Below are 19,561 nucleotides of genomic sequence, written 5' to 3' on the forward strand. Positions count from 1 at the left end.
TCAACGCGTCATCATCATATGACGTCCAATTCACGCGTCCGTCACAGATTCGCACGAGGAAGCTTGTTATTAACTTGTAAAGGGTATTCAAATGCGCTCAAAGCAACATTAATACAGATTAGCTTATGTTTTGGACATTTTGTTTTTAGATAACCCTGTGTAAAATGGCCACGTTTGAGTCTCTCGGACTGTGTGAGTGGTTGATTCAGCAGTGTAAGCAGATGGGCATCAGCCGACCGACCCCTGTACAGGAGAAATGCATTCCTGCCATATTGGAGGGTAAAGATTTATATCTGCTTTATAAAAACTGTAAAACCAATGAAAATAGACAGATCACGTTCATTAATTGGCTTTACATAGATCATTAGAAGTATTAATTCGCGAGCACATGTGGATGGCACAACCAAACGGTGTCTTTTCTAAACAACAGTAACAACAAAGTATTTATTCTTGGTTTAATATTGTCTTAATATTTTTATTAGAAAGTATTTTGGAGGGGAAAATTTGGCACAATAATAGCTGTATAATTATTAGACTATAATAAGAATGTTTTGTTGTTATGTATGCCTTTATATTTATATTATTACATTTATACAAAGCTGTTTGTTGTTGTTTTGAGTTATTTGACTGTTGTTAACTTTTGTGAACAGAATGACATGTTCATATTCATGAGTAAGCTCATTAATAAATAATATATCCTCCTTGGACCCAGGAATAGACATTTTGTCCTCTGTAGTGGACATTATATTTCTGTGAATTTCTCTGACAGCATACATGTAATATCATACATCATGGATGTCTTGTAAAGAGCATATTCAGGGCTTTTCAGAGATACCAAAAGTTCAGAAGTTTCACAATGACAATTGCCTCTCCTTGGACTTTAAAAATAACTGACATTAATTTAGTGATCAAATTTAACACTCTTATGGAAATGTGATAATATTTTGTAATTATCATTTAAATCTGACACATTTTTTAATTGTTTGTCATAAATAAACATCTCAGGAAAATGTTATGGGGTTTCAAATCAAAATATGACTTTCTGTTATGAAACAAGACATCGATTTCATACATGTACACTGTAGAGAACACCAAGACTTAAATCATGTTTATCATGCATTTTGGGAGACACAACAAGTGAATGGGGAAAGAAATTATATTTCAATATTCCTATGAAATATTAGATATTATTATGAAAATATTGCCAATTACTACTCCCATTGTTACGCTTCTTTTTTCATTACATGTTGCACCAAGAACACATTAATATGCACATTAGATTCAAAGTACAGGGTGGGCCATTTATATGGATACACCGTAATAACATGGGAATGGTTGGTGATATTAAAGTCCTGTTTGTGGCACATTAGTATATGTGAGGGGGCAAACTCCTCAAGATGGGTGGTGTGTACTAATATATACTAATGTGCCACAAACAGGACTTTAATATCACCAACCATTCCCATGTTATTACGGTGTATCCATATAAATGGCCCACCCTGTATAGATGCATTGTATAAAAAAAAAAACCTTATGGCTATTTTACACACATATTGCATAAAGCAAAATGGTAAATCAAATCATTCTGTTATCTTTCATGATATAGTTGAGAATCATCTTTTTACAAAGTCTGGTATATAAAATCCTGAAACATACAAATTGATTGATTAAAAAAAAAAAAAATCCATTGTTTTTGCCTATTTATTTGCTTATTCATGTCTATTCATGTCTTTTTTTAATTTATTTGTATTGAGTCCTGGTGTCCTCTACAGAGGACAAAGCATGACATATGAATAAAATATAATTTTTCTAAAATGATATTTAAAAAAAAAAAATCTTATGCTCTAAGCAATGTAATGACACGAGAAAATACTCAGGAGGATATAATAATAATAATAATAAGCATATGAATATTATATGTGCCTGATATATCCGTTGCATCTGTATCATGACGGGATTTACGTTCTTGCTTTTATGGACATCTACACATTTAAAAAAAAAAAAATATATATATATATATATATATATATATATTTATACATTTATATACATTTCAAGTAATCGAGACAATCTGGCCTTTCATTTATAGTTTACACCCTTTAATCTATAATCTAATGTCACTGGTGTAATTAAGTGTGTTAATAATAAAGTGTGATTGTGATTTTGCCTGTCATCGGGGGTCATATTGAACAAAACAGAGTTGTTCTTTATTTTTTAATTTGCTTAATCCGAATTCTGTCTTTCACATAGGTCGGGATTGCATGGGCTGTGCAAAAACTGGAAGTGGAAAAACAGCAGCATTTGTTCTTCCAGTGGTGCAGAAGTTATCTGAGGACCCTTATGGTGTTTTCTGCTTGGTGTTAACACCTACCAGGTGCCAAGTTTTAATTAAAACAAACATAACACATAAAATAGTACTGAACTTTAATACAAAAATTGAACAACAGTACTGAACCATGAAAATGTTCTGTACTTTTCAAATATCTAAAAAAATATATATATATTAATTATACCTTGATCATTCATGTTAGTTCATAGTTCATTAACTAAAGAGAAACAACTTTAAAATGTATACAAATTTATTAGTAAACTTATTAATTTTTGTCTGTTTTCTGTCCAGAGAGCTTGCTTACCAGATCGCAGAACAGTTCAGAGCATTAGGGAAGCCTCTAGGCTTAAAGGACTGTATCATTGTAGGAGGAATGGGTAAGATAATATTCAGAGCTCTACTTGGTCATCCTTTAGGGCTCATTTATTCACAAAGCAAAAACAGTGCTTAATGTTTATTGAAAACTGTCATTTATAGAATGCATATTTATTAAAGTGCCCCTATCATGCTATTTTAAAGGTTCCTAATTTTGTTTAGAAGGTCTCATACAATAGGTTTACAATGATCCAGGGTGAAAAAAAAAAACAAAATAAACCTTTAATTAACTCTAATAAATGCATTGCAGTATCACCTCTTTGTGACTGAAACTGTTTGATGAAGTATTCAGTCTCTCTAAACCTGTCCTTTCTGAGAGCCTACTCTGCTCTGATTGGTCCCATGGCCCAGTCTGTTTTGATTGGTCTACTGCTTACAGCTCATGCTGGAAGCGAAACACCTATTACCATATCTGAATTTCATCTCCAGAGGCTTCCTCAGCACTTTATACACAGTGATAAGAACAGTAACGATGGCGTCGGTTTTACCGCCATCAATTCGACCCCGAGTCCTCATCCTTTGGAAGTGCATGCAGTGGATTTGCTTTCGCAGCACAGATTATAGCGTCTTTTCAACATGTTAACTACACGAACCAAACTCTTCCTGGCTACAGAGTTTGAGGGCGGGTCAAAGTAGATGTTGTTGGAAGACCATAGGCTGGCATTATGCAAATCTGTTACAAACCTACATAGGTTAGAATTAATGACGACTCTTTTCAGGCAGTTCAAAATCGGTTCTTTCTTTTGGGAGACAATAACTCTTTACTCATTTATTGTGCACTTTGATCTTTGAAACTTTGCAGACCTTTTACATTCACAAACCACTATATTACACACTGCATGAAAGGTAATATCAGAAGAAGTATATTAGGGGCACAAACTTTATTTTATTTTTTCTTCAATTAGACATGGTCACTCAGGGTTTGGAGTTGTCGAAAAAGCCGCATGTTGTTGTTGCCACTCCGGGACGACTTGCTGATCACATCCGAAGCTCTGACACAGTTAACCTGAACAGAATCCAATTTCTAGTAAGATTTTGATGTATTTTCTAATGGTTGTTTTATCTACCTAAATTCTTAAGCTAGTTTGTTTTAAAGCAGTTTTCATTGAATTGTGGTGTGTTTTTCTGCAGATCCTGGATGAAGCTGACCGTCTTTTAGAGCAGGGCTGCACAGATTTCACTAAAGATCTAGAGGTCATTCTCAGTGCTGTGCCCGCAAAACGCCAGACGCTGCTGTTCAGTGCCACACTCACGGACACGCTACAGCAGCTGCAGAGCATTGCCATGAACAGGCCCTTCTTCTGGGAGCACAAATCAGAGTAAGTCATGCTCAAAAGTGTGTCGGGAGAATGTTTTGAGATGTACAGGAGAAAATAGGTGTGTTCAACTTGAAGCTGCTCAGACTGATCATCAAAGTACCCTGAGAGGGATTAGAGAGCAGACGGCTCCGTATGTCTTCGAATTGCTCTCGCGGTACTTTGATGTCATTCACCGATCGGTCTGTGCAGCACCGCTTCAAGTTGAACATGCCTATTAATATTGCTGCCCTGGGGTGCGTTTCCTAAAAGCATCGTTAGCCAACTATGGTTGCAAGTTCTGTCGTTATCAGCATAGGTCAACGAGTCGGCGTTTCCCGAAAACATAGTTCTAACGAACATTCGCAAAGTTGTGTGGTTGGAACTGTGTGGTCTAGCGTCACCAACTGTCCAGAGTTTCACTAATTTTTATACTAATAACTTTTGAACCATAAGGGCTAGAAACAAAATTGGAAAAAAAGTTATATTCACGTCTTGAAATTGGCTCAAGACGATTTGATTGCACCATATGACATTTTGACCATATGATAATTTTCCGTCATGAAAATCTGTCTGCCATTTTGAATTCTCCGAAAAACCTACCTTTTCTAACTCCTCCTAGGCCGTTACTCCGATTTTCACAAAAATTTAACCTGATCATCTTCAGACCATGCCGACAAAACGTCGATTCGTCAAACCGTTCTCAAATGAACTAATTTTACGTAGCGCTTGCGAAAACAGACGTAAGGCTGTATCTCCGCAACACTTTATCGTATACATGTCATCACATGCATGACTTTAGGCTACATGATGCGTTTCGACGCAGCTCCACCTACTGGTCCAGACATACGAAAAATTGCTATTTTTCCTTATAACTTCTGAAAGGTTTGTCCAAAAATCATAAAAGTGGTCTCGTTAGATCATCTCCTTAGATTCCTGAATCCTTGCCGAGTCCAACGATATCAAACATTCTAGGTTTTGCCTTACGGTTTGTGTAGAGTTGTAATTTAGCGCTTAAAAAACATTTGCCAATATCTTCGAAACCGTTAGACCGATTGAGATGAAACCACCGTAGGAATTTCGGAAACATAGGTCGTTGGCAATATGCTAATGCCCAAAAGTCAAAATATGAATAGTAAGTGGCAAGAAAATGCAAACAAAGTCAGGTGTGTGGGTCATGTGTTTATACATATAAATGTCAATAACTCCAAAACGAAATGAGATATTTTCACCAAATTAGCCACATGTACTGGCTCACTCTGAGGACACATACAAAAGATTGCGGGATTGTGCCTCTTGTTGTCGCTATAATAGAACAAAACATAAAATTTCCATTGACTTCAATATACAAGTCGTCAGTCATACGAGTCATCAGCACCATGCCTTGAAGGTACTCAAAAAGTTTTGAGGTAGCGCCACCTTGTGGTAAAAAGTTATAACAAAATTAGCAAAAATGCTAATAACTTTTGAATACATTTGCCTATTGTAATGACACTGGGTTATGCCGAAAACATAGATACCAATTTTGCCATAGTCAGCCAAACGTCCTGTCCGCCATCTTTATTTTCTTTTAAAACCTACTTTTTCAAACTTGTCTTAGAACGTTTGTCCGATTTTCACCAAAATCGAACAAGTATCGTATCATCTCCAGACTGTGCCGACAAAATGTTATGGATTTCGTGTCGATAGACAAAAACGTTTTTGTATACCGCAGCAGCAGCAAAGATGAGGCATGTTGCCAAAATGACTATTCAGGCTTTATCTCTTTTTGCATAGTGTGATGTCTGTTTATATTTGTCAACACACATTTAGTTTTTCTTCATTTTTATGTACTATATGGTATATTTAGTAGTTATCAGTGTATGACAAGTTTCGGTAGTAAAATAAAACTTTTTCTTACTTGCAGATCAAATGCATATTAAGTATCTGCATAATCTTCGTTATTGACTAGTGCTGGCTACTTGACAATTCATAATAATTCATAATGATGTCAGACCTGAGCTGTCATTTAAGCCTTATTTGTGTGTCTAGTATGTGTGTCTAGTACTTTGTCTAGACTGGAATGGCCATTGCAGAAGCTTGGTTTTGTGCTCAGTGACCCTTTTTTTTATTTTATTTTTTATTTTGATGTTTGTTGTTTTTGTATCACTGTCCTTTTGGAAGATCCAAACATGGCCCATTATAAGAATTAATGCTGTGGGCCTAATTTTCTGCCAGAGGTCCTGGACATGTTGTTCAGATACATGGCATCATGGATTCGATCAAATGCCAACAGATAAAAAATCAAAACCTGACAACCTCTGCAAGAAATCTTATAATGGGCCATGTTTGGATCTTCCAAGTTCCAACAGGACAGTGATCCAAAAACAAACATCAAAATCAAAACAAAAATGGGTCACCTAGCACAAAACCAAGCATCTGCAATGGCCATCCCAGTGTGTGTATATATATATATATATATATATATATATATATATATATATATATATATATACACAGTGAGGAAAATAAGTATTTGAACACCCTGCTATTTTGCAAGTTCTCCCACTTGGAAATCATGAAGGGGTCTGAAATTGTCGTCGTAGGTGCATGTCCACTGTGAGAGACATAATCTAAAAAAAAAAATCCAGAAATCAGAATATATGATTTTTTTAAACTATTTATTTGTATGCTACAGCTGCAAATAAGTATTTGAACACCTGTCTATCAGCTAGAATTCTGACCCTCAAAGACCTGTTAGTCTGCCTTTAAAATGTCCACCTCCACTCCATTTATTATCCTAAATTAGATGCACCTGTTTGAGGTCGTTAGCTGCATAAAGACACCTGTCCACCCCATACAATCAGTAAGAATCCAACTACTAACATGGCCAAGACCAAAGAGCTGTCCAAAGACACTAGAGACAAAATTGTACACCTCCACAAGGCTGGAAAGGGCTACGGGGAAATTGCCAAGCAGCTTGGTGAAAAAAGGTCCACTGTTGGAGCAATCATTAGAAAATGGAAGAAGCTAAACATGACTGTCAGTCTCCCTCGGACTGGGGCTCCATGCAAGATCTCACCTCGTGGGGTCTCAATGATCCTAAGAAAGGTGATAAATCAGCCCAGAACTACACGGGAGGAGCTGGTCAATGACCTGAAAAGAGCTGGGACCACCGTTTCCAAGGTTACTGTTGGTAATGCACTAAGACGACATGGTTTGAAATCATGCATGGCACGGAAGGTTCCCCTGCTTAAACCAGCACATGTCAAGGCCCGTCTTAAGTTTGCCAATGACCATTTGGATGATCCAGAGGAGTCATGGGAGAAAGTCATGTGGTCAGATGAGACCAAAATAGAACTTTTGGTCATAATTCCACTAAACGTGTTTGGAGGAAGAAGAATGATGAGTACCATCCCAAGAACACCATCCCTACTGTGAAGCATGGGGGTGGTAGCATCATGCTTTGGGGGTGTTTTTCTGCACATGGGACAGGGCGACTGCACTGTATTAAGGAGAGGATGACCGGGGCCATGTATTGCGAGATTTTGGGGAACAACCTCCTTCCCTCAGTTAGAGCATTGAAGATGGGTCGAGGCTGGGTCTTCCAACATGACAATGACCCGAAGCACACAGCCAGGATAACCAAGGAGTGGCTCTGTAAGAAGCATATCAAGGTTCTGGCGTAGCCTAGCCAGTCTCCAGACCTAAACCCAATAGAGAATCTTTGGAGGGAGCTCAAACTCCGTGTTTCTCAGCGACAGCCCAGAAACCTGACTGATCTAGAGAAGATCTGTGTGGAGGAGTGGGCCAAAATCCCTCCTGCAGTGTGTGCAAACCTGGTGAAAAACTACAGGAAACGTTTGACCTCTGTAATTGCAAACAAAGGCTACTGTACCAAATATTAACATTGATTTTCTCAGGTGTTCAAATACTTATTTGCAGCTGTATCATACAAATAAATAGTTAAAAAATCATATATTGTGATTTCTGGATTTTTTTTTTAGATTATGTCTCTCACAGTGGACATGCACCTACGATGACAATTTCAGACCCCTCCATGATTTCCAAGTGGGAGAACTTGCAAAATAGCAGGGTGTTCAAATACTTATTTTCCTCACTGTATATGTATAGTTTAAAGAATTTCTAACTCATGGAAAGACACTGGATTAAATTACTTAGGATGTTAAAGTATTTTCTCAACTAGGAGCGAGACTTTGTTTGTGGCCAGGTTATGTTTTAATGTAGGCAGTTACGTTGTTATTTGGTTCTGAAGTCATGCACTAATTCAGATGTTCACCAGCACTATTTTGTTGGAAGAGGGTTTTCATAGGCATTAAAGCTGTTTTGACAAAGGCCTAATATTATTTTTATGTGGTATGGCTCTCTCTCACAGTGTGCGGACTGTAGATGAACTGGATCAGAGATTCATCCTCACTCCTGAGAAAGTCAAAGATGCGTACTTGGTCCATCTCATCCAAAAGTTCCAGGATGAACATGATGATTGGTCTATCATAATATTCACTAACACATGCAAGTAAGTTTTCAGTTGCCGAAAAAAAATAATTACAGGGTTTATCAGTGGTGCTTGGTAAGGCAAATCCCTACTATAAGTATTAAACTTGACATCATAACCAGACTGCATGTACAGTGGACATGAATGCTACCTCAAAATGGACATCTTGTTGAGGAGCTTTTCTAAGCAATCAGACTTAACATTTTACCTGGTGGACAAATCCCATAGACTTGCATTAAAAAGGAGGAAACTGAGTCATATCTAAGGGGCTCTTTTGAACTGGTAAACCAACTGTGCACCCAAATAACCTAGAAATTGCCATAGCATTATGTTAGCAAGTTTGCACAGTCAAGCACCACTCACATTTTCAAAAGAAAAATGTAAAAATCTATTATTTGATTCCAATAATAATGATAATTTTTTTGATAATGATGATATTGTTATGTGATATTGTGATGTAAATATTCCAGGAACTGTCAAATACTCACAATGATGCTGCGTGAATTCAATTTCCCAACCATCTCTCTGCACTCAATGATGAAGCAGGTAAGTGACATGTTATGTAGTTAAAATTGATTCTCACTCAGTGCCTAATGTCTACTAAAGGCTTTTATTTTCTTCCCCTTTCAGAGACAGCGTTTTGCCAACCTTGCAAAGTTCAAGTCCAACGTCTTTAAAATTCTCATAGCCACAGATGTTGCTGCCAGGTACAGAAGCAAACATTTCTCAACACACCTCACCATTGCTCTTTGCCATTTTCTAATTTATTCCACTTTCTCGTGTCTATGTGTTTGTTCTCTTCTTATCTGAAGGGGTTTAGATATTCCTACAGTGCAAGTTGTTATTAATCACAACACACCAGGTTTGCCAAAAATCTACATCCACAGAGTGGGACGAACCGCTCGAGCTGGTGAGTTTAGAGCTCTATTAACAAAACTGAATGTCAACCCACAGTTAAAGTTTTGTTATCTTGTAAATTAGACATTGTTATTCTTCTCTGGCTTTTTTTTTATGTTAGGTCTAATATTACAATTCTATACTATGTTTCTGTAATATGTATTAAACCTATAAAACATTAAAGACTAAAATCAGTCATTTTAAATATTCTAATAGCTTTATAATATACGATATAATTAAACATTTTCTATAAAAGAATCATACGAAGTAGCAGAAATGACCTTTAAAATTACACATGAAATACAGGGGTTGGACAATGGAACTGAAACACTGGCCAATATATTATTGGTGGTTTCGTGCCTATATATGCTGTAAGAGCAGAGTGTGAAGGTTGAATTAGCAGAGCAATAGCACAGCTGTACATAAAATATTGCAATACACACAACATAATGGGAGACATTTCACAGTACAAAAGAGGACAAATTGTTGGCTCATCTGTGACCAGGACAGCAAGTCTTTGAGGTGTATCGATAGCTATGGTATTCAGGATAATGTCGGCATACCAGCACGCAGGATGAACCACATCCAACAGGAGTGAGAAAGCTGTCTGAAAGGGATGTTCAAGTACCAACCTGGATTTTATCAAAAAAAACATAAAAGCTGCCCAACTCGCTGCAAAATTAAATGCACACCTCAACTCTCCAGTTTCCACCAAAACTTTTCGTCAGGAGCTCTACAGTCACTTTTGATCGTTTGATCACTCGTGCCAGTGCCAAATGTCAGTTTCATTGGTGCCAACAGTGCAAATCTTGGGCTGTGGACCATGTGAAACATGTATTGTTCTCTGATGAGTCCAGATTGAAGCACGGGGTTTGATCACTGATGGTTTGGGCTGCAATATCATGGCATTCCATACTGTGCTTGATGTGCGTCACTGCCCAGGACTACCGAACCATTCTGGAGGACCATGTGCAACCTAATGGTTCAAACATTGTACCCTGAAGGGGGTTCCGTGTATCAGCATGATAATGCACCAACACACACAGCAAGGCTTACATTTACATTTGTAAGAATGGTTTGATGAACATGAAAGTGAAGTTGAAGCCAGATCTAAATATTTTTGAGCTACTTTGGGGTATTTTGGAGGAGCAAGTCAGCATCATAATAGAGACCTGGCCACTCTTCTGGGCTCTGTGAAACCCGGCTCAAAATCACTCTGGCCACTGTGAAGGACTTGTATCTGTCATTCCCAAGACAAATTGATGCTGTATTGCCTACAGCATCAATAGCACAGTATGGCCCCACCATACTAAAATGTTATTGTGGTCTAAAACCAGGTATTTCCGTTTCATTATCCAACCCCTGTGTTCTAACACTTACCGTGAACTTCCAAGCATTAAACTAAATTATTAACATGACATGACAAAAAGCGACAATTTTATATATGCATGGAAAACTGGGATTTTACAAACACTGGGTCAGATGTTGTATTAGTGTTAGCCATACCAAGTGACAGATGAATTTGTTCAAAAGACCTGCGGCCCATTTTTAGGTTGTGAGTGTGACCCACCAGTTGAAAAACCACTGTGCTAAAATATCATATCTGACGTGACATAACATCTGCTATGGCCGCTGTACACTTGTTTCACTTTAGGCTGCCTGGTTATAAAAGAAAATGTATGTGATTGGATACAATGCTGAACCATTGCAAAAACAACAATGTAAACAGCATAGCAGCAGGAGTACATCTAATTGGATTGCTGTAACTAATACAAATTCAGAATTGGACCATCTGTTTTATAACGTCATCTTCCTGTTGTCCAGGCCGAAATGGTGTGTCAATCACTCTAGTCACACAGTATGACATCCACCTCATCAGTGCTATCGAGGAACAGACCCGTAAGTTCACAACTTAAACAGATCTTCTCATTTAGAGAGAACTTTACTCTAGAATCTAAATATTCTATTGTAATAAAAGCACTGTAAATGCAAGTAATAGTAATGGACTTTCTATGAAATTACTTGCTGTAAGAGTATGCTTATGATTACCGTTTTGTGTGTTTAGAGGTGAAACTGAAGGAGTTTCCTGTTGAAGAGAAAGAGGTGTTGAAGATCCTCACACAAGTCAACGTAACAAGACGACAGTGTGAAATTGTGAGAGAAGATTTTTTTTTTTTTTCAATATACATTTTATATAACACATGCAACCATAATCTTACAATTGTTAATTCTGTTACAGAGACTGGAGTCCACTGATTTTGATGAGAAAAAGAAGATAAACAAAAGGAAACAGATGATTCTGGAGGGAAAAGTGAGCCGTTTTATTTTAAATGCATGCTTTAAACATATTACAGAAATCAGAAAAAGATTATAGATTATCCAAAAAATTATATAGAAGTTGTCGTTTTGTCTAGATTTGATGACAGGATTTTACTTGCAGAATGACTTTGTTGCTTGTGGTTCAGTTTTTTTTTTTTTGTTTTTTTTTTACTTTCTTCAGATATTAAATAAATATAATGCATAAATAAACACATACAAATTAACCATGTTTTTTTTATTTGTCCCAAACTTCTTTTGTATCAATCACAGGATCCAGATTTGGAAGAAAAAAGGAGAAATGAACTAGATAAGATCAGCAGAAATAAGAAGAAACTGAAAGGAAAAAATCAAGAAAGCCTCCAGAACAAAAAGGAAAAGAAAAAAAACAATGCAAAAACGACAGAAGTAGACTCTTGAAGTGTTCTTGATATTGTACATTTACATAGGTGTGTATATAGCATAAACGAATGTATAAAATATCTGTGATCAATATTTCAAAATAAACTGCATTTTATGAACTATGTTGAGTGTGTTCTTAAATGAATAAACACATTGTAGCCGGGTTTCACAGTCGGACTTTGATTAAGCCTTAGTTAAATTAGGACATTTTATCACATTCATTTTTATTTTTGGGGGAAGAAATATTTCTCCCCATTTTCTGGGAGCTTGGGGGGTCCCTGGAAATATAGCCGTCATAATATACCCCCCACCCCTGAACCAGGTATATTTTTTGTTGCTATGAGGGTACTAAAACGCCAAGGTTTTCTATATAGGTGGAATAGGGAAAACAATCAATATATGCTATATATAAATGCTACTACTGATTACAACTAACACATCATATTCATAACATTTCAATTAAGTGTGCATCTTGAGACAAAACAATGGCACTGGCATATTTTAAAATGTATCAGTATAAGTTGATTTCAGTTGCTCAAACAGGCATTTTAGTCTGGGACTAGGTTTAAACCTTGTCTGTGAAACCGGCCACGTATAGCGTAAATGTATACTATTACCAGACGGGCTCTGCTATTACTGCAGTGATGATAAATTATTGGACTTTTATTTTGACAACTTCCGCTTTCACCTGGAAGTACAACAGTAAATGGTTCGCACTTCGCAGACCACCTTGTGCCGCAAAGAAGATTCACAACAAACATTCGTGATTTAAGACCTCAGCTGATTAAACTTTACTGGAGATTATAAGGGCTGATCAGTCGTTCAGCTGACATGGTAAGCGAACGTCTATAAATTTGTAGATTAGTCAAACTGAAGCTCAGTTCCTGTGTTTAGTAGAGAAGTTGTAGCTTACTGGTCCGCAATCTCGAGCGCGCCCTAATGTAGTGTCCTATATCGACGAACACCTTTTAGCTTTGCGGTAGATGTAGAACCGTGTTTTAATTAATAATTTACGTTACAAACCACTACAGAACCCACTGATCTATATATTAATATATATAGATAAATATTATAGATCAGTGCTTCAGAGCACAAACACATGCGATGCGCTTTAGTAGTCAACAGAATATGGGGTTTCAATTCAATGTCAGCTAAAGAGGAAGTAATATAACACTTTTATTGTACGCTATGTAACTTATTCCCATTACTAACAATTAAAAAGATGAATGGTGCATTGTTCACTCCCTTACGAAAATTAACCATGGTTTTGTTATAGTAAAGTGTATTAACCATGATTTTTTTTTTTTTTTTTTTTCGGTGGATTGATTACTATTTTTCAATTAGGCTATCTCAACAGCTTTAAAACTACTGACATTTATAAAAATGTGTTTATATGAAAGGTTTCAAACCTAAAATTATGTCATAGTACTATAGGCTATATAGTTTTAAATGTGTTGTTATTTAAGACACCATTTTAAATAGTTTTCTTAGTCTGTTCATTTGTTCGGACAGTTGCACCAGCTGACATTTTGGGGGTTTAAGATAACAAAACATTAAATAACATATAGGCTATTATTTAAATGTACTAAAGGCTTTAGGCTATAGAATAGTGATGTACGTCATGAATTTATAAAATAATTTTAAAAGGAAATATGCATTTGGACACAAAAATATGCACGTCATATCATTGACCCAGTTACCATGGTTTAATAACCTTTTTTTGTGGTTAATTTTCATAAGGGTTGTCAGTAGATTTTGGAATTGACTCCAGAAAAAAGTCTAAAATCTAAAGGTTCAGATTCACCACCTTTACTGGTTGATGTCTTCTCTCCTAGCTCCCGTTATCTTTACTGAAGACAGCACAGAACCACCCGATGGTGAGTATGAGGCAACTCACATTATGTTTTGTGCAACTTTATCATAGCCATGTCCTTGAGTAATACTACATGCCATGGTCTTTGCAGTTTTTGGAATATAGTACAGTAGCAATACCATAGTACATGTATATAGTGATCGTTCAGTATCGAGGTAGTCCAATAGTAAATATCTCATTACTTTTCTTCATAGAGAAATGTATTTATTTTATTATCAATAATATATAGTACATTCCAGACAACTTTCAAGATGATGTACTTGTAAGTATTTAACTTAAGTATAAAGTCAAGTCATAAACTATAAATGTGATTTAAACAATATTAAAAAAAAGAGTACTTGCTGAATTCACTGAAAAACTATACTACCCAAAATCATGAAAAGCCAGCCACCAATCAATCAGAAAAGTCATCCACTCCCATAAAGCACTGAAAATGATGTAAGGCCTCCCATCACTCTTAATCAACTAATATATCTGAATATTTTACAATAACCAAATATTATTATTTTTTCAAATCGAAGTTTGCAATGTTTTCTGGTGATTCTGGTTGGCTTAGTTAAAGGCTTAAAACAATTAATTGAATCTTTTTTTAAATGCCTATGGTGAAAATGAGAAAAAGAACCCCTGAAAAGGAGGCATTCAGTTGTATGCTGTTTTATAAGGGAAATTAAACCCAACTAACATAACCAATAAAAAGTAATGGCAATTAAAAAGTTTGCCTGTTTCTTAATTTAGTCTGCTTGTGTTTTCAGCTGGTGGAGTTAAAGAATGGTGAGACGTACAATGGCCATCTGGTCAGCTGTGACAACTGGATGAACATCAACTTGAGAGAAGTTATTTGCACTTCAAGGGTAATTAAATCTTCATTCCTCGAGATGAGGGGTTCTTTGAATATTATTGATTGCATAAACGTGATTGAGCATTTGTGTGTGTGCTGAAATGTAAAGGTTATTTCTGCCTGCTGATTTTGATTTGCAGGATGGAGATAAATTTTGGAGGATGCCGGAATGCTACATCAGAGGAAGCACCATTAAATACTTACGAATCCCTGATGAGATCATAGATATGGTGAAAGAGGAAGTACAATCAAAGGGACGCGGCCGGGGAGGCATGCAGCAGAACAAGCCACAGGGAAAAGGCAGAGGAGGTGGACCTGGAAGAGGTGGTGGAACCGGCAGAGGTAAGACGCATTTCAAAGCCTTTGTTAAAGGAATAGTGTGACAAAATTGTCAAAAATGTTGGGTTAACTTAAATGTTGCGTTTTTGAAATGCATACACACTAGTGATGCACGGGTGGATGAGATAAATCATAATGTGTTCATTTTAATAAAGTCAAAATCTCATTTCACTGTAAAATGCAACAAACGTGTGTCACTGTTTTACTTTCAACAACAAAGTATTTTCCTTCAGTCAAAACCAATCCAGTATATGCCTAGAGCACCTCCTAGTGGTCATTACATAAAACACAAAGGAAGTAACCTAATGAGATATTGCTTAATAACTTAACAGATTTAACTAAAAATGTACACAAGCGTAGCAGAATTTATTCTAAAAGAGTGTTTTCCAACATAATGATGGAAATAGTATGCGCGTGATGTCACCGTCGACCGGAGTGGCAAAGTGCCAAAAAGGCTGAAAATATTAAATTAATAAAAAATAATTCTATTTTTAAGATTTTAGTTAAATTTGAGTGACCAACCCGCAAAACAGAGCACAAAACTTCATATAGCTTCATTTAAATTGATGGGCTCGCATACCCCTGTCATTCTGCATGAATTCAAATGTTTCCATGGTCGCGACGTAACATTTGCCTGCTAACCAATTCTTTATTTTGTAACAAACTTGTACTTCACTCTTATCCTATTATTCACATAAAAAAAAAAAATAATAATATGTGCTTATGGTAGTGGTCAGTCACGTTGACCGCCACATCCGTACGTGCTGCACGTGTCTCATTTGGGATCGTTTTACTTTTAGGTGATGTTAATTGCAAACATTGCGATTTGTGTTTTAAAATACAATACAACAACGAGCACCATATGATACCATTTACGGTGCATTCGGTCTCCTTGACAGGATATGAAAATATACTGCCAATAATAACCTCTGTTTTAGCCAACATTTATCACCATTTAAAGTAAAATGATCCCAAATGTAATTACGGCGCACTCGCTTCATTTTATCAAATGAACATATTTACATCAATTAATTTCACAATAATACTAGCCTTTTGTTTAGACTAATAACCTTTTCGTTCGAGCGAGGAAGCTGGCGTTTTGAGTTGCATTTGCTCATGCTGATGACTATATGCCACTGCTGTAAATGCAACTTGCAGTTTTAAAGACCCCTGTGGTACAAATCAAGTTTTTAATGTTGTTTATGTCTATGTGGTGTTTTTAAGATGCTTTAAGACAAACCATGAGCAAATTCACAAGTCAACAATTGCAGAGTATTTTCTCCTTAAAACTGCAGTGAACCAAAGACTCAATGCGGTTTCTGACGCCACAAATACCATCGTAACCGATCCCATTAAAGTCCCAGCGGGCTTTACGCTTTAGCATATCTTTAACTATGTTACGAGGCAGGGGAGTCTCAAGAGAAGCCAGGTTATCCCGGTATATTTTTCTGTTGATATGACAAATCGGGCACATTTACAGCGGGTGAATTACGTATGTGATGTATGTTACGATGTAATGATGAACATGCATGCGTTTCTCCACTGACGTTCAAAGTTGTTCAAAGCTTTTCAAGGATTTTTAGAAGGCAGTTTCCTGACTCTGAGATGGCAAACGGGAACATGGTTTGTGTAACATTAGCAACACATTAGCTGTTTGATAACATAGTCAAGCAAAGGGCTAATCATATTAATTACCGTTACGTGTCTGACGTTGTAGAGAGCGATACATAGACTAAAACGCATTACCATTCTGATACATCGGTTTGTATTCGACCCTATAATTGAATGACGATTGAATTAAAATCTCTAGTGAAGAGAGTAAAGCCTGTGTTTTCAGGCTATTAAGGAAATGTAATTTTGCCAAAGAAGAACTTTTACTTCTAATAAATGTTCATTTAAAAGCAGCCTACTTAAGTGTAATATGAACACACCGAGAATTAGAATATTTGTAACGTGACGATCGGGTGCAGATATCTAAATCAGAGAAATCCATAGGTTAAGTTGGGTGGTGGGTGGATGATTTATTTTTAACAGTGGATTCGGGTGACGTCAACTGTGCATCTCTAATACACAATTGACAGACTTTTTTTGTTGTCTTTTTAGGTATTTTTGGTGGCCGTGGCAGAGGCATGCCGGGAACTGGCCGTGGACAGCAACAAGACAAAAAGCCTGGTAAACCACAAGGTGTGAAAAACCAAAACTAAATTTTATAACAGATCCTTCCCTTGTGTGCCGGTATGAGTTTTACTCCTTTTAGTCACAAGAGCACCTCTTCAGGTCTCTGGATGTTCATACATTAACATCATCATTTTATTTAGAGGCTCATTTACAAGCCTCAGTTCGTGCATCAAACTGTTCAGCAACTTTTGTGTAACAAGTTTAATGTAAAAGCCTTTAATGTCATGTGAATTTTTACCCAATATCTGATACTTATTGTCATCTACTTTCTCAGTTTGATCATCAACCGAAAAGAAGTGAGTTTATTTTGGAAATGGACGTCCTGGATCTCCGAAGGTTTTTAATTTGGGCAAGCTGTTGTAAAGATGCTTTTCCATTTTCTTCAAACTGTTTTTATTTCTGTTCACTCACATTTTGGTGCATGTTTTCACATTTGCTCTTAAGTTTGTTTGTTTTTTGTTTGTTTTTAAATACAACCATGGTGTAACTTGACTTGTGCACTTGTGAATAAACAATTTTTGTTAAATATTGCAATTGCTGTTAATATGTGTGTCAGCACTCCATTACATCTAAACAAATGGAAACAAGTTGCATGTATTAAACAGTTCAATCTTTGGTAACTGCTGAAAAACACTTGGCAAGCCATTTTCATGTTAGCTTTCGAAAAATAGTCTTTAATATTTATTTGCCTTAGTTTTGGAGATGTCTAGATTGGTAAAAACACATTATTTTTGGGAAGCCAACATGAAATTGTCTTGCCAAGAGTTGTCTCTTTGAGATTAAACTGAGATTAGCAGAATGGATTTTTATTTTATTTTTTTAGGGTTACCAGTCACCACACTAGTTGAATAATGAATTCCTATGACATTTCCATTCACTTGTGATTTAAAAGATGATTTTCACATTTGACATTGAACTATTCAGACCGATATGTGAATCACTTCATTTTTGACTGAATAAATAAAAAAATCGGACTCGGATTCAATATCGCTCACTAATCAGACATTAAATAAATAAAAACCATGACTCGCAAGCTTGACTTTACACAAGCAATATTTTAGACCAAAGCATAAAAATGACACTGCTCCTTGTGATTATGACATTAATATAATGTCAGTCCTTGCTTTGGTTTGTCAGTACGCAAATGTTTGAATGCACAGAATGGCTGCTCCATAGGAATTACATTTAAATTAAAAGTGCTGCTTCAAGTTGAACACACCTAATATCATTGTTGGAAGAAGCACATGACCCACTAGCATTATTATAATCCATCCATCCAGTCTCCAAACCGTTTATCCTTTGTAGGGTTGCTGAAGCCCATCCAAGCTTCTCAAGCTACAGGCAGAACATTGGACTTGGACAGACGGCAATCCATCACAGGGCTCACACACAAATTCACACCTACAGACAATTTAGTCTATAATTCACTTATGTCTGGATTGTGGAGGAAGCTGGAGGACTCAGAGGAAACCCTTGGTAACAGAGAACATGTAAACTCCACACAAAAAGGCCTCCTGGCTCAGACAGGATTTGATCTCTGCAGTGCTTCCCACTGAGCCAACATGCCACTCTTTTTAAATAAATGAATTCAATTATTTGTATTATATGTTTTCCCTAGTTTTTCATCCAATTAATCGAAACTATCAACAGATTAATGGTTAGACAAAATAATTGTTAGTTGTAGCAGTACTTCCCGCGGCCCTGGTGGGGATGTTACCAGAGGTGGACGAAGTACACAACTTCCTTACTTGAGTAAAAGTATAGATACTAGGCTACTGGTCAAATACTCCGTTACAAGTAAAAGTTGTAAAGACCTATTTTTACTTAAGTAAAAGTACAGAAGTACTCGTTTTTAAAAATACTTAAGTATCAAAAGTAAAAAGTAAATGTCAATGCATTGTTTTATTATTGTTGCATTGTTGTATGTGTTAAAAATCCCAATTGGTCACCCTCCTGTCACTCTATTGGGAGACACGCCCACTTCCTGGAACTTTCTTCACCTGAGGATAATTAGGCCTCCCAATCAACCTCACTAGTGTGTCTCTCTTTGTGCTGACTGCTTGCTCCATGTGTTTGCTGCGTCTATGACTTTGTAAGTTTATTTAAACATTTTGTATTGATATTAATTTGGTAATTGTTGATTTGTTTAATTTGGTTAAAGATTTTCTTTATGGTTATGTGAATGTATAATTATTATTATAATGATTTGTATAATTATTATTAT

The 19,561-nt window shown here is 36.4% G+C and overlaps 2 protein-coding genes across 2 annotated transcripts; both read left to right on the top strand.

Moving 5' to 3' along the window:
• The first annotated feature begins 10 nt into the window (after window positions 1-10).
• On the top strand, window positions 11-12,231 carry ddx49 (DEAD (Asp-Glu-Ala-Asp) box polypeptide 49). The gene is made up of 13 exons (XM_084100939.1): window positions 11-279; window positions 2,251-2,374; window positions 2,621-2,706; window positions 3,610-3,731; window positions 3,836-4,023; window positions 8,375-8,515; window positions 8,965-9,040; window positions 9,125-9,201; window positions 9,307-9,404; window positions 11,216-11,290; window positions 11,457-11,545; window positions 11,631-11,702; window positions 11,981-12,231. Exons 1-13 carry the CDS (start codon window positions 165-167, stop codon window positions 12,125-12,127), a joined length of 1,410 nt encoding a protein of 469 aa, XP_083957065.1. The 5' UTR covers window positions 11-164; the 3' UTR covers window positions 12,128-12,231.
• Window positions 12,232-12,789: 558 nt separating this feature from the next.
• On the top strand, window positions 12,790-17,871 carry lsm4 (LSM4 homolog, U6 small nuclear RNA and mRNA degradation associated). The gene is made up of 6 exons (XM_084101015.1): window positions 12,790-12,943; window positions 13,945-13,986; window positions 14,735-14,833; window positions 14,961-15,162; window positions 17,263-17,343; window positions 17,612-17,871. The coding sequence occupies exons 1-6, from the start codon at window positions 12,941-12,943 to the stop codon at window positions 17,614-17,616; spliced, it is 432 nt and encodes a 143-aa protein (XP_083957141.1). The 5' UTR covers window positions 12,790-12,940; the 3' UTR covers window positions 17,617-17,871.
• The last annotated feature ends 1,690 nt before the right edge of the window (window positions 17,872-19,561 follow it).

Source organism: Abramis brama (assembly GCF_963993115.1).
Source record: "Abramis brama genome assembly, chromosome: 23".
Taxonomy (NCBI): domain Eukaryota; kingdom Metazoa; phylum Chordata; class Actinopteri; order Cypriniformes; family Leuciscidae; genus Abramis; species Abramis brama.

Coding starts and splice junctions, on each gene's coding strand:
- ddx49 (XM_084100939.1), top strand. CDS start 165: ATGGCCACGTTTGAGTCTCTCGGACTGTGTGAGTGGTTGATTCAGCAG. Junction 9,041..9,124: donor TGCACTCAATGATGAAGCAG/GTAAGTGACATG, acceptor TTCCCCTTTCAG/AGACAGCGTTTTGCCAACCT. Junction 11,703..11,980: donor AGATGATTCTGGAGGGAAAA/GTGAGCCGTTTT, acceptor TATCAATCACAG/GATCCAGATTTGGAAGAAAA.
- lsm4 (XM_084101015.1), top strand. Junction 13,987..14,734: donor CAGCACAGAACCACCCGATG/GTGAGTATGAGG, acceptor TTGTGTTTTCAG/CTGGTGGAGTTAAAGAATGG. Junction 15,163..17,262: donor AGGTGGTGGAACCGGCAGAG/GTAAGACGCATT, acceptor TTGTCTTTTTAG/GTATTTTTGGTGGCCGTGGC.